At 48.8% G+C, this 12,129-nt stretch overlaps 2 protein-coding genes across 2 annotated transcripts; both read left to right on the top strand.

Moving 5' to 3' along the window:
- Positions 1 to 3,202: 3,202 nt before the first annotated feature.
- Positions 3,203 to 4,543, top strand: FOBCDRAFT_289667 (uncharacterized protein; the record flags this gene model as incomplete). Its single annotated transcript, XM_059611755.1, has 2 exons — positions 3,203 to 3,270; positions 3,350 to 4,543. 2 exons carry the CDS (start codon positions 3,203 to 3,205, stop codon positions 4,356 to 4,358), a joined length of 1,077 nt encoding a protein of 358 aa, XP_059464395.1. The 3' UTR covers positions 4,359 to 4,543.
- A 1,762-nt stretch (positions 4,544 to 6,305) lies between these two features.
- On the top strand, positions 6,306 to 8,970 carry FOBCDRAFT_289665 (uncharacterized protein; the record flags this gene model as incomplete). The annotated part of the gene is made up of 4 exons (XM_059611754.1): positions 6,306 to 6,834; positions 6,892 to 7,946; positions 8,001 to 8,595; positions 8,685 to 8,970. 4 exons carry the CDS (start codon positions 6,306 to 6,308, stop codon positions 8,840 to 8,842), a joined length of 2,337 nt encoding a protein of 778 aa, XP_059464394.1. The 3' UTR covers positions 8,843 to 8,970.
- Positions 8,971 to 12,129: the final 3,159 nt, after the last annotated feature.

Genomic DNA, 12,129 nt, shown 5'->3' with positions numbered 1-12,129 from the left:
TGGACCACGTGCTAGTAAGCGGCGGCGCGAGACACGGTCTTGTTCAGCCTTAGATAGGAGAGATAATGACGCAGTTTGTCTTCTCAGCAAGGGAGGTTGTCTCGTGTCCTGAAATTAACTTAGATATCTGGAATAAGAGAGGCTGGTGAACCTCGTGTTGAAGGCCTAGGGCTAGATGAGTCCAGGGTATCGAGGATGATGGGTGGAACAATCGAAGCTCGCCATGTCGTGTCCAGAAAAAGAATTGAGGAATGCAGTGGCCTATCAGTGATTGAGAAGGCAAGCTGAACAAAGTATGTCTTTATCAGAGCTGAGCTAATTCGAGCGGATGGGCCGAAATCCTGATTGAGGCTGTGGTGATATTGATCAGCAGCAAGGCGAGCGATTGTGAGACAGGGACACGGGCGAGTGTTTTGAGCAAAGCTGAGGAAGTTTAGGAAGAAGGAAAGAAATTACCGACTCGTCGAGAGAATAAGGTTATTCTGAGTGGCTGAGAAAAGTCGGCATGATAAAAGGCATTGTCGTACACTTCGGCTGTGCCACCTCATCTCCTCCGCGTCAATCAATCAAGCGACAATTGAATTGACATGGAACATTTGGCTTGGGTTCCGCAGATCGGGTCACATGCATTTGCCCATGTCATGTTAACTAATGATCTGGCATCTTTCCAGTGGACAGCCCTGCTTCGGCTAATGGAATATGGGGAATCGATGTGAACAGATGCCGCTGTCCACGAGGCGGTCAATGTCTAATGTAGTAATGTCTCTCAGCCTTTGAAGTTGTCAACTCGAGAACCGAGAATTTATCCGATATCGTTGATCCACAGACTTGATACATACTATGTACATACGTACATCCGCCTCACAATCAACAGAGCTGAACTCGGCCGGTTGAGGCGGGCAGACCCTTTCTTCGTCCCGTTGCCAGCTGCCGAGAGATGCCACGAGCTTCAAGGGCCACGACAGGGCTGGTGGAGTAGCTACTGTCGTTGCCAGTTGTTGGCGTTTACATCAGCGTCAGACCATTGTGTCGCCCATTTCCGAACGGAGGAGGTCTTCTTGTTCTATGTATGTATGAAGGTATGGAGTAATTCGTTGAGCGAGGAGATGGCATTTACCCAAGAATCACAGACAGGTAATGGATGTAACTGATGATGATGGTCCATGATGACCGCAGTTCGTCAAATGCTGTCAGGCTTTGTTCATATCGCTCCTCTATTCACAACTCAGACCCAATCACCAACCGCCCTGTTAACGATCAACCCCCAGATTCGACATTCCGCCTTGCCGAGGGTGGTCTGCTGGCAGTCAATTGATGAGTTGGTGGGGGTCAAGTTATGTATGGCTACAGTATCAGTATCCTGATCGGCAACAAACAAGGGACAGAGCCCAAACAAACTCAAAAGCCAATACCCAACCATCCATTGCCCATTGTCACTCGGGCTCCCGTCCCGTGATTCAAGATAGAGGTGGTCAGTGGGCATCAATCGAAGCCCTGTCGGGTTCACTTACATACGCAAGACAACACGCCTTGGTGCCTGACCTGGACGTTTTAGTTACCTGAACGTTAGTCTCTAACCGTCTATCGAGTCCCATCGTTGGTTGATATTGATTGACCGCTTCTCAACGGTTCCAGGTACTACCCTGTTCGTACATACAGCACTCACTCTTTCACTCTTTCATGAGGTCAGCCAGCGATGGATGCCGACGCGCCTCGCTTGCTTGGGCAACAACGCTTGAGCGCCCAATGCCAATGTACTTGGTCACCCAGTCACTCAATTTGTCAAGGCCGAGGCAGTGACTTTTTCGGTTGACTCTCTTAGGCACTCTGGGGTAACCCGGCACTCAGTATCAGTACTCCCGCTGACGATACCTCTCCACTCTCTATTCGGTTCTCTGGCTACACAATATCGTCGTGGGATATTTCATACTGAATGTTAATGGTTACGACTCAAACTGGCACACAAGACGTCACCCACCCTGGCTTTGGATCAGAGACAGGGTTCGCTCGTGGGTTCTTTTCGCTTGGTAGTTAGGTTGCTTGCGCCATCCAAAAAGTCAAGAAATTTGCCGATATTAATTAGATTGACTCTCTCTTCAGGTACAAACTATCGCCCACCAACCAACCTCCGAAGCGCCGGATTGACACCCTCCAAAACAATAAAGGAATGGGATTCTGGGGCGAATTCTACTGCAAATCTTAGCAGAAAAAGGATTTTGGGCCATCTCATCACTGACTTGCTTCACGCCTGGTCCCTGTCACTGCCCACTACAGCGCACTACACTACAGGCTACTCACTACTCAACTCGACTAGACTAACTAACTAGTGAATGGGGCATCGCTTTTTTCCATCGCCATCCATCTCTCACGACAAGGGTTTCGCTTCATGACATGCGTCGTCCCCGTCTCTGTCTGTACCTTACCTTCATCCCTTGCAGCCTCACGGACGAACATAAATCGTCCCCATTCCGAGCTTCACTCCTCCAGATTCTCTTTCAATTCTGTACCAGTTCGGTTCAGATCAGCTTGTTCAACAGCTTCACTTGCAACTGGTTCGCTCAGAAGCGCCTCCAAGGATCTTGCACTACTGTCTTAGTGCTTCTTCACTATCATTCCGCGAAGTTTACCTAGTTTCTTTTTTTCCTGCTCTTCCTAGAAACGGCCATCTCAGAGTGATCCATCTGCCTGGACCACATCCATACCACAGACCACAGGACACACAGGTCACACCGCCTACAAGTTACATTCTACTGTACAGCCGCCAACCCAGCCCAGCCCAGCAGGAGGACCCAGAACCCAGGACCCAGGACCCAGGGAATTTCATCACCATCAATAAAGGAAACCCTAGTCAACCGTCGTGGATGACCCTGGAGAAGAGAGTTAGCCCAGCCCAGCCTGTCTTTTGGAAGAAAAGGAACCCGGGCCCAGGATCATTCACTGCCCAAGGGACCCCCCAAGACCCAAAGGGACCCATAGTGTACAAGCTGTCCGGTGTTCATCTCCATTCATCGGTTTACCGGTAGTCTGTCTTGTTCTCTTTTTTTTTTTTTTAATTGGAACCCAAGGCGTGGACTTGGGAACGTGGATCCATTCTGTTGCTTCTTCACGCCGGTGGATTCTTTCTTTATCAGCCGCAAGTCTCGTCAGGTCTTGTCAAAATTAACACTTATTTGCGGTTTTTACAATGATGAGCCAGTACACTATGGCACAACCAGATCATGCCTACAAGTCTTCAACAATGTCGAACAGTCCCTGGAATCCAACTCGCAGGTGAGACAGCATTCCTCCCTCCCTCTGCTGACCGTCTCTGTACGTATGAAAGGATCATGGTTGACTAATTCACCGGTAGTTCATTTACCGATCCCTCGGTACATGGCAGTTTCGACAATGGCTTTTACTCAGCACAAAGGTATGGTACTTCTCGGAACAATACCAGCTCGGACTCATTAGTAACATCGGCCGCTTCAAGTGTCAACTACTCAGCTAGCAACTATAACCTAGCTGGCGGTCTGCCCATTGGTACTGGCGGCCATATGTCGCGACCCGAGTCAGCCTATCCCGCTGCTCCATCATACGGCGCCCGTCCTGCTTCAGGATCATACGGAAAGCCTGTCGTCCATGGCTCGTACAAGGGAGCAACCTCTCAGTCCTGGGAGAACCATGATCGATACTCACCTACCGACTCGGTGGACGATATCATCGCATCGCCTAACCTGTCCGACTATTCCCTGGAAAATGGGATGAGCAACTCTGCTCCCGGAGGAAAGTCAAAGTCATCTGGCAAAGGTCGATCGCAAAGACGTCCCTCAAACCGTGACGAGTTTGACGGTCCTCATCAATTCTTGCAGCGACCACCTCCCGATGTCATTGCTATGCAGGAACGTGAGCTTCCTCACCTGCCTACGAACCTTCATGTCCAAGAGCAGGACAGTGTTTTGAGCCAGGTCAATGACCGTCTTTCGCAATGCGCATACGATTTCGTTGCCAAGTACCAGTTCCCGATTCCTCTCACCCAGGACATGAGACCTGTTGAGCGACCTCAGGATCGAGAATGGACCGAGTGGGTTTACCTCCTCAAGCGTCTCGCAACGAAGCGACGCATCCCAGCGCGAGTGCTCTACAATGGGCAGATCAAGCAGTTTGTCACAATCCTCGAGAACTCACTCGAGATGAGACACGCCGCTAAGCACCAGAGTCGCCCTCTCAAGGACGACCGCAACATCCTTCAGCTGATCTCGGCCGGTATTCAGGTGGCCAAGATCCTGAAGGATGCGTCGGCTATGGACTACCTAGACCGACTATACGTTTCTACAGACAAGCAGATCCAGGATCGTGCCGCAGCGCGGTACCGAGCTTAAGAATCCAAGCTTGAGCACACGAGTCTTCAAAGCGACTGACTCTAATGATATACGTTATATGCTCTCCTAGAACAGGAGGCATGATGCCAGTGACGACAACGGCACGAATCAGAAACAGGGATGTGGCCCAGGCAAAAAGGGTTTGGGGCCACAAGCACAATTTGACATTGTGGACGATAATGTTTATCATATACGGACGATGCTCTCTAGGGGTCATAGGGGGGCGGCGTGCCAGGTTCGCACCAGCCCTTCCCAGCAACCGTCTTTCTGGTTGGGAGGCTATTGTCTGAGCGTGTTGGAGTTTATTTTATGGCACTTTGTTTTCTCTGGAATTTTGTTTCGCATATGAACGAGTCATGCTTTTTTCTCGTGCTTTTTTGTTTCTAGCACATGTTTATACTTATCGTTTTTTAACTCGATTTGAAGAAGAGTGCTCCAATACAGACAGGACTCACGATGATGAAATCACTGTGTGTTTGAGTTATCAGCGCTGCTTCGAAGAATTCATGGCATATCATGCCTGTCATTTCAACCGTTCGAACCGTTGGTGGCGTTGGGTGACGAGTGTGAAGGTGGTGGTGTTGGGCATCGGTTGGGTTGGCAAGGATTACGATTTGGGGGGGTGAAGGCCGTGATGATGATGACCTCTCGGGAGCAAGCATCTCAACTCTATTCTCACTGCTGATCATTGGGTATGTATTGGGCGTGTGATCCTAGTGAGGGTTAGGAATCTAGCAAGCGTGGTCTTTGGAGGCTGACGGGCGCTTCGTGACGAGATGATGGAGACATGGTTTCAGAGACCACATGTATTACGAATACAATATGAGCCGATATGGTACGTATAATCTGGCATTGTTCTTGGCCGTTTCAGTGAAACCCACCACGTATGAAGGTGTTCTATATTACATCCATAGCATGGTAGCTAGCTCACGAATCATCTTCTTGTCCTAGGGTAGCTAAACATTGTGTGTCCATTCTGTGTCAGAACTTCAATTCAGATTCATCCAGAACCAATATGGTATATTCATGTGAATCATGGTATTATCGAGATCACTGGAATATGATGAAGCCTCCGAGGCCACATGTCATCTGATATTGAGGCTCCAATACCATACAATGGCTTGAGGCCTTCATGCTGTGATGCACAAAATCGTACACCAATCGGAGAGTCACAGACACAGATCGATAATGCTACCATTGCTGCTGTACGATCTTGAATGACAGCTCGCACCTCTATGATAGATTCGCTCGTTCTACTGACCACCTGACAGCTTAAGCAAAGAAGACGCACTATCTGCGAAAATACATACAAATCCATCACTTGACTGAGTACTTGTTTGGGAATAGTGCAGCCGAGCATGTGCATAAATGACTGGTTGCGATAAGCCTTACCCTGCACTTCGAGATACTTAAAATTGGGTGTAAGCGACATAGAAGATGAAGTACCAGAGCCTCGGTAGCTGTTTGGGTTTAGCGTGGGAAGTGTTGAGACGTCCGAGTAGGTTGACCGAGAGGGAAAAGTGAAGCAGACGACTTGCCTTCTCTTATTCCTCTTTCTATTTGTTTATTTGTTTGTTTCTTTCGGTCTGGCTTTGGTAAAAGTGCGATTTTCTTGACTTATATCTTGCGCTCTCTCCCGCGCTGACAAAGTGAAAGTAGTAGTGGACTGGAGCCTTACGACTACACAACTTGGAGAACTAGGATTCACTGAATATCGACCAAAATCACGACATTTGGCGGGTTCAACATAAGTAGAGGGAAGAAGTGGTATCCAATCTCATCTAACGGACTCGATTTAATCATATAAACATCCGATCTCATTGCCTGGACTATTATTCCTTAACGACTCACCTCTGGCCTGGGTATCACCAAGCAATATCTACAATCCAAGTTATAACTACCAAACCGACAGTATATATCTCTTGATCTTGTAAAGGACCTATCAAAATGGCTTCCGTACACTCCCGGCCTTCACCGAACTCCTCATCTTCCTACGAATTCGAGTCTGTCCCCGACGACGAATCATGGCAGTACATCGACTACACAGCAACGGGATCTGGCCCGTCATCCATCGGTTTTCTTTCTGATCCTGCTAGTGGAAGTCTAGGAAGCTTCGCCATGGTTGGAAATGTCCACGGAACACCATCTCCATTCATGCCAGGCAATACGCCCTCACCCTATGCTACCGGCAACACTCCTCCACCATATACCTCTGCGAACAACTCGTCGCCCTTCATGCTTGGAAACACACCTTCGCCAACAGCTGCTTCTCCCCTATTACTAGAAGAGATGGACCCAAGCGCATTCTTTGCTGCCAATGCCTCTTCATTCCAGCCTCAAGCAAGCAATACCAACACGGACATATTTGCTTCCACAACAGACGGCGGATTCACTCAACCGCAAGACTTCTTGACACCACAGCAGTATCTTTTCTCACAGCAAAATACGAACCAATTCCAACCTCAGGGCTTGAATGGTATGCCGAAGCGGAGGACGGCCTCCCCTCAAGGGCAGGGTACTGATGCTGCTGCAGACATGGCTCTCATGCAAAACTTCACAGCCGACATGTTCTCGATAGACTCGAACGAACAGGTGCAAGTACCCCAAGTCAACTTTAACATGCAACAGCCACTACAGTCGGATCCCAATGTTCCGCCATGGAACCCTACGAACACAAGGGGCAATGATGCTATCTTCATCATGGATGACTTCAACAACTCTCCATCACCCGTGAGCAATTACTCTCCGAGCTCGATGAACAGTTCAAAAGCAAGCCCCAGCGGTAGCAAGTCTCCGATGTCGATACCGATTCGAAAGGTGAAGGTCGGAAAGGTCGAGAAGAAGAAGAAGGCAGAGCAATCTGGCAAGTTTGTCATTGTAACTCCTAACTCCATCTCAGCCCATGCTGGTCGCGAAAACCCGTTCGAGTGCTTTGAGGCCATGAACCGGACAAGTCAACGAGGACGTAAAGGACCTTTGGCAAATGCCACAAAGGAGAATGCGCTGCAAGTTAGAAGACAGGGTGCTTGCTTCTGCTGCCACAGTCGCAAGGTCAAATGCGACCTGGAACGTCCGTGCAAGAGCTGCAAGAAACTAATGGTTCAAGTTCCTCAAGTTGTCTGCTGGCAGTTCAGTGACTTCGTAACCATTTTATTTCCGGTATACATTCGCGGTCATCTGGAAAGCAAAGAGATGGCCAAGTTCACTAAGGAGAACATTGCTGGTTTCCATATTCAGGGGGTAGAGCAGGTGTGCTCTGTTGAACTATTCTCGGGACCGCGATTCAGCACGGTTTTGGCCATACAAGCCAAATTCTTCACCCCTACCAACGCCGAGGTGCAGAATCATTGGCAGCTACACAACTTGGGACAGAACAAGGTTGAGCTGAGGGCCAACAAGGCAGCCAACCTTGGTATCGACCTTGAGAAGTCCGCGGAGAGGGATAACCTCAGGAAACGGACCAAGAGATACATCCAAGACCTCCTGAACGAGCCAGAATTTGTCGCCCAAGTCACAGACAGCATCACAAGCACATATCTGCCGGCAAAACTGCTGCGGATCGTCAAGGAGTATGCTGACGAGACTGAGGTGAGTGAAACTTTGCGAAACGTATCATTAACCGAGCTGACAGTCATACTATAGTCCCTTATGGTCAAGCGTGCCTTGTCGATCTACTGTATGCATTACATCATGACAAGACAGCTCTGCCTCACTCAGCAGACGACCGACTCCCTCCGATCCGTCGGTATGATCGAGCAGGGCCCCAATTATGTCACCCCACGAGTCCTCGCACGACAGATCAAGTCCATCGTAGACGAGCTGATGCATCGTGAGGTGCAATCACTATTCGAGCTCTTCAACCGATCTCTCAAGCCGAAGTCCCGACGCGAGTGGGCACCCTGCACCGCCGCCTTTCTCGTCCTCTGCCTCTTCATGGAGGCTGTAGAGACGGCAGCTGACACGTTTGTGCTCGCGCAGAACGAAATCAACATGAGGAACTGCGCTAGACCGGAGTACGAAAGAAGCCTTGCGCTAAATACCTGTGCCGAGGTCGAGAACATGCCTTTCAAGCAGTTCGCTTACCAGTTCCACCAAGTCTATCAGACACACAGCAAGGAGGCCAACTCGAAAGGTTTCAACCCCGTGCTTGACAGCAGCTTTGCCGAAAAGGGCGAGCTGGACGGACCGGCTGTGAGGTTCTCGGCTCAACTGCGAGAACTATTGTTCGGCGACAGCTGTAAGTGCGACCTCAGACCCTGCTAACGGACTGACAAGTATTGTTCTGGAAAGAGTCACAAAAGCTAATTATTGTCTGTTTCACCTCAGGGCAAGAGTTGCAGTTTCTAGCAGCCACCGACATGATACCCAACACGTCGACTCATCCTTTCCCTATGGATCCGCAGACATTGTACACAGGGCGCCTCGTGGCCAGGTTTCTCATATCGTTCCAGGACGAGAGAAGCATTTTCGAGGACCTTGTCTGAACGAAGGCTATTTGTCCGAGACATGTGCTGACAGAACGGCGAAATATGGCGATCAACGTTGCTTTGAGAGACATGGCGCATGCGAGGCTTTGCTTGGTATAACGGTTAATGGGACACGAACATCTTGTACTGGGCATTAGATTTCTTGAATGATATGACCGAGGGGACACGCAGACGGCACACGAGGCTGAAAGAGCTATATGCGTGCATGTGCAGAGTAACAGAGCGTCTCAGAGTGAGCTCGAGAGAGCATTGTTTCGTTCAAAGCTTATGGTAGTATCAATATGCTCAGCATGGCATGGCATGACATTACATAACATGAGCCAACAATATTTCTCATGACGGGCAAGACATTGCGTGTAACGCCGATACTTCGTGCAGCGTCCGACGTCCTGCCTCGAGTCACTCGTCACTCAAAAACATGTGAAAATACAAGACATTTGTTCACGTTGAATAGGCAAGGTAGTTTAGATATGTTTGCCCGATTTTAGTCCTGATGCCACACTGCTTCTATGGTACCAGGGTGGAGCGGACCGGTTGTCTAGACCGTGGTTTTAATCTCCCACTACGAACGATAAAAATAAAGTTGACACACATGCGCATTGAAAGCGCGAGGTGTAGGCAATTCGTGGGTGCCGCTGAGCGGACTTGAAGAACAATGAAAGAAAATGCTGTAGAGATAGGTAAGTCGTAAAGCAAAGTATGAGCAGTAGCTACAGTGAGACATCGTCACACCAAACCAGCCTCGAAAAACAAACTGTCAAACGCGGACCCTTTTTAGCTCTTTTGCTCAGAGCAGTGTCTCGTCACTAGGGCGTTCAACAGCTTTCGGGGAGGACTGCATTTGCATGAATGTCAAGTCCGAAACTGAGACTTGATGAGAACTGAACACAGAACGGGCGCTTCATCGGCGTTGACCGTGAGCGAGTGAGAGCAAGAGGAATTGAATCCGAGGATAACACATCGGAAATGGCAAAAGTTGCCTTTGAACCTCGGAGAGGCGAAGCTGAGGCCAAACAAAAAAAAAGAGGCGTTGTTGTAGAAGTTGGGATTGAATTAATGTGAGGCGAAGAGTTTTTAAAGAGGTAGGTCGTGGTAGGGGGACCCAGGTCCACAATGCACGTGACACGAGACAAGCCTGTGCTGGAGCTAAGCTATACCTTGTCCCGGTCGTGAAATCGCTGTTGACTTTTTCTCTTCTCTCCTCTTTACACTTTTTACGCACGATAAAATCAACCGGCCTCGATGTCTTTACACTCGGAGTCGGTCATATTCAGTGCAAGAGGGACAGGTCATCTTTTGCTGTTATACTGCGTCAAGAGACACGTTTCAATTGTCTCTCCGACCCGGCAGAAGCTCCGATACGTCAATTATTTATTTATTTATTCATCTATCAACTGAACTCTTGCCGCCACACAGCAAATGCATAATCTCAAACGAGACTGGTATAGGACCTTCGTGTATTGTGTGTCGAAGATCCTGCGCCTTGAAGGATCAAAACCAGGCACTTGTTGATCCCGGAACCACCACATTTTTGTGTCTCCTGTGCCTCGCTGCTTTTAGTGTCGGCCACATGATGTCTGCCTAAGGTTATCTTCAGCCGGCATGGTTCATTCGAGAAGTACATACCTCAAACCAGCTCTCCGACTGGCCACAAGATACGCATTGCTCACGAGCCTGGACGTAAATTATTCGGGAGCTTAAGCTCCATAACTGTAGCTATCCGTCGCTGTGTCCAAACGGCTGTAGGCGCTCTAAAAGCGTTGGATCCAGCCCCATGGAACCAATCATTTTTAACGATATACTTGATCCTGTCTCAATAGATCCAATACAACCTCCACGTTACCCTTGTACCTGCACTTCTTCTCAAAGCAAAGGTTGATGGCCAAACCCCTGCGCACAGAATCCATCTCTTCGTGCCGCGAGCGTTACATGGTTTGCGCAACGTGAACCCATTGACGAAGCAAGAGAACTCGACATAGGGTTGGACAGAGTCCAACTATGCCTGCGGAATGACATTAGTCTGAGGACATCGCCAAGCTTAGGGTTGAGATCGAGTTGTTCCAGTTTAGGGTCAACTCGGCTATGCCTTGATGGTGGCTCTTGAACACGAAATTCAGTCAACTTGAACAGGAATACGAGTTTATAACTGGACATCGAAACCGTTTCACTGCTCTCGAACTGGCCTCGCTGTCCTACAGTTCCCGTCAGTATATACACAGAATCCATATTCGGATATCTTTGACTCCTGAACCGTGTCTTGTCCAACAACAGCTGTTTCCACAATAGGCAACGGAGCGTCGACTTACAGTACGGCCTTGTCTTGTCTTCTTGCTTTAGAGGTTAAGCAAGCGGTCACTTACATTCGGCGAATGTAGTCGAAGTGGAAAGCTGACGACAACATGGCGCAAAGGAACAACCTTGAGCAACAATGGATCGCTTCATTTTAGGGGGTTGTACAGCTTGTAGCGCCCCGAGGTCCTCTTTGATACTTCGTCAGGACAGTCTTATTGTTGTTGAACTTCTTCTGACAAACTAATGATGGAGGCAATGTGTTTGTCCAACACAAGTCAAGTATAAGAGGCTGGATTTACCCCGTGGATTGCTTCTCTTCTTCCCAACTCATCAAGACAATTTGTACACAACTGTAAACAAACTTGGCTTCTGCATTCACTTCCCGCAAGTTCTCTTTAACACAAAGTCAAAGCCCCTTCAAATTTCTCCAACAAACATCATTGAAGCAACCATGGCTGTTTCTACCGAACACGTTGTTTGCGCCAACTTTGGGAGAACACCTCCGCCTCCTCCTCCCACTCCCAGCCCCTGGCCCAGGGACCCCGGTGAGTTGAAGATTTCTTCCTGTTTTCTCTTGCTTGTCCCGCGGTGTCCTGGATAATGGCTCACATATTATGTGGTTGAACGCCTTCCGCCGTGTCATGGTATCGCTGCAGCGAATACTTGTTCATGCTGCAGAATCAGTGTTTCTCCGATTGGGCATATTGCTAATACAAACCTACAGGTAATGGAAAGTAATTTCCTAGCCATTCGCTATGCATTGGGTACTATATTACAATCCATAGCGTAGAGGAGGAACCGCGATGGCCTGATACGGAGTATACGAAGGGAGTGGAGTGACGGCCAGATTGATGAGGAGATATCGAAGACTGGGGCGGTGGTCAATCCTTCATTTCTGTAACTTGCTTTATTTGCTTTCATAGATGATACATTGCACGGTACTGTTGCCTTCAGCCATTTTTCTTGTGCATATTATGCGTAATAGCAAACCG

Source organism: Fusarium oxysporum, chromosome III (assembly GCF_013085055.1).
Source record: "Fusarium oxysporum Fo47 chromosome III, complete sequence".
NCBI lineage: Eukaryota > Fungi > Ascomycota > Sordariomycetes > Hypocreales > Nectriaceae > Fusarium > Fusarium oxysporum.
Note: the sequence above shows the minus strand (reverse complement) of the source record. Positions and strands in the feature narration are given on the sequence as shown.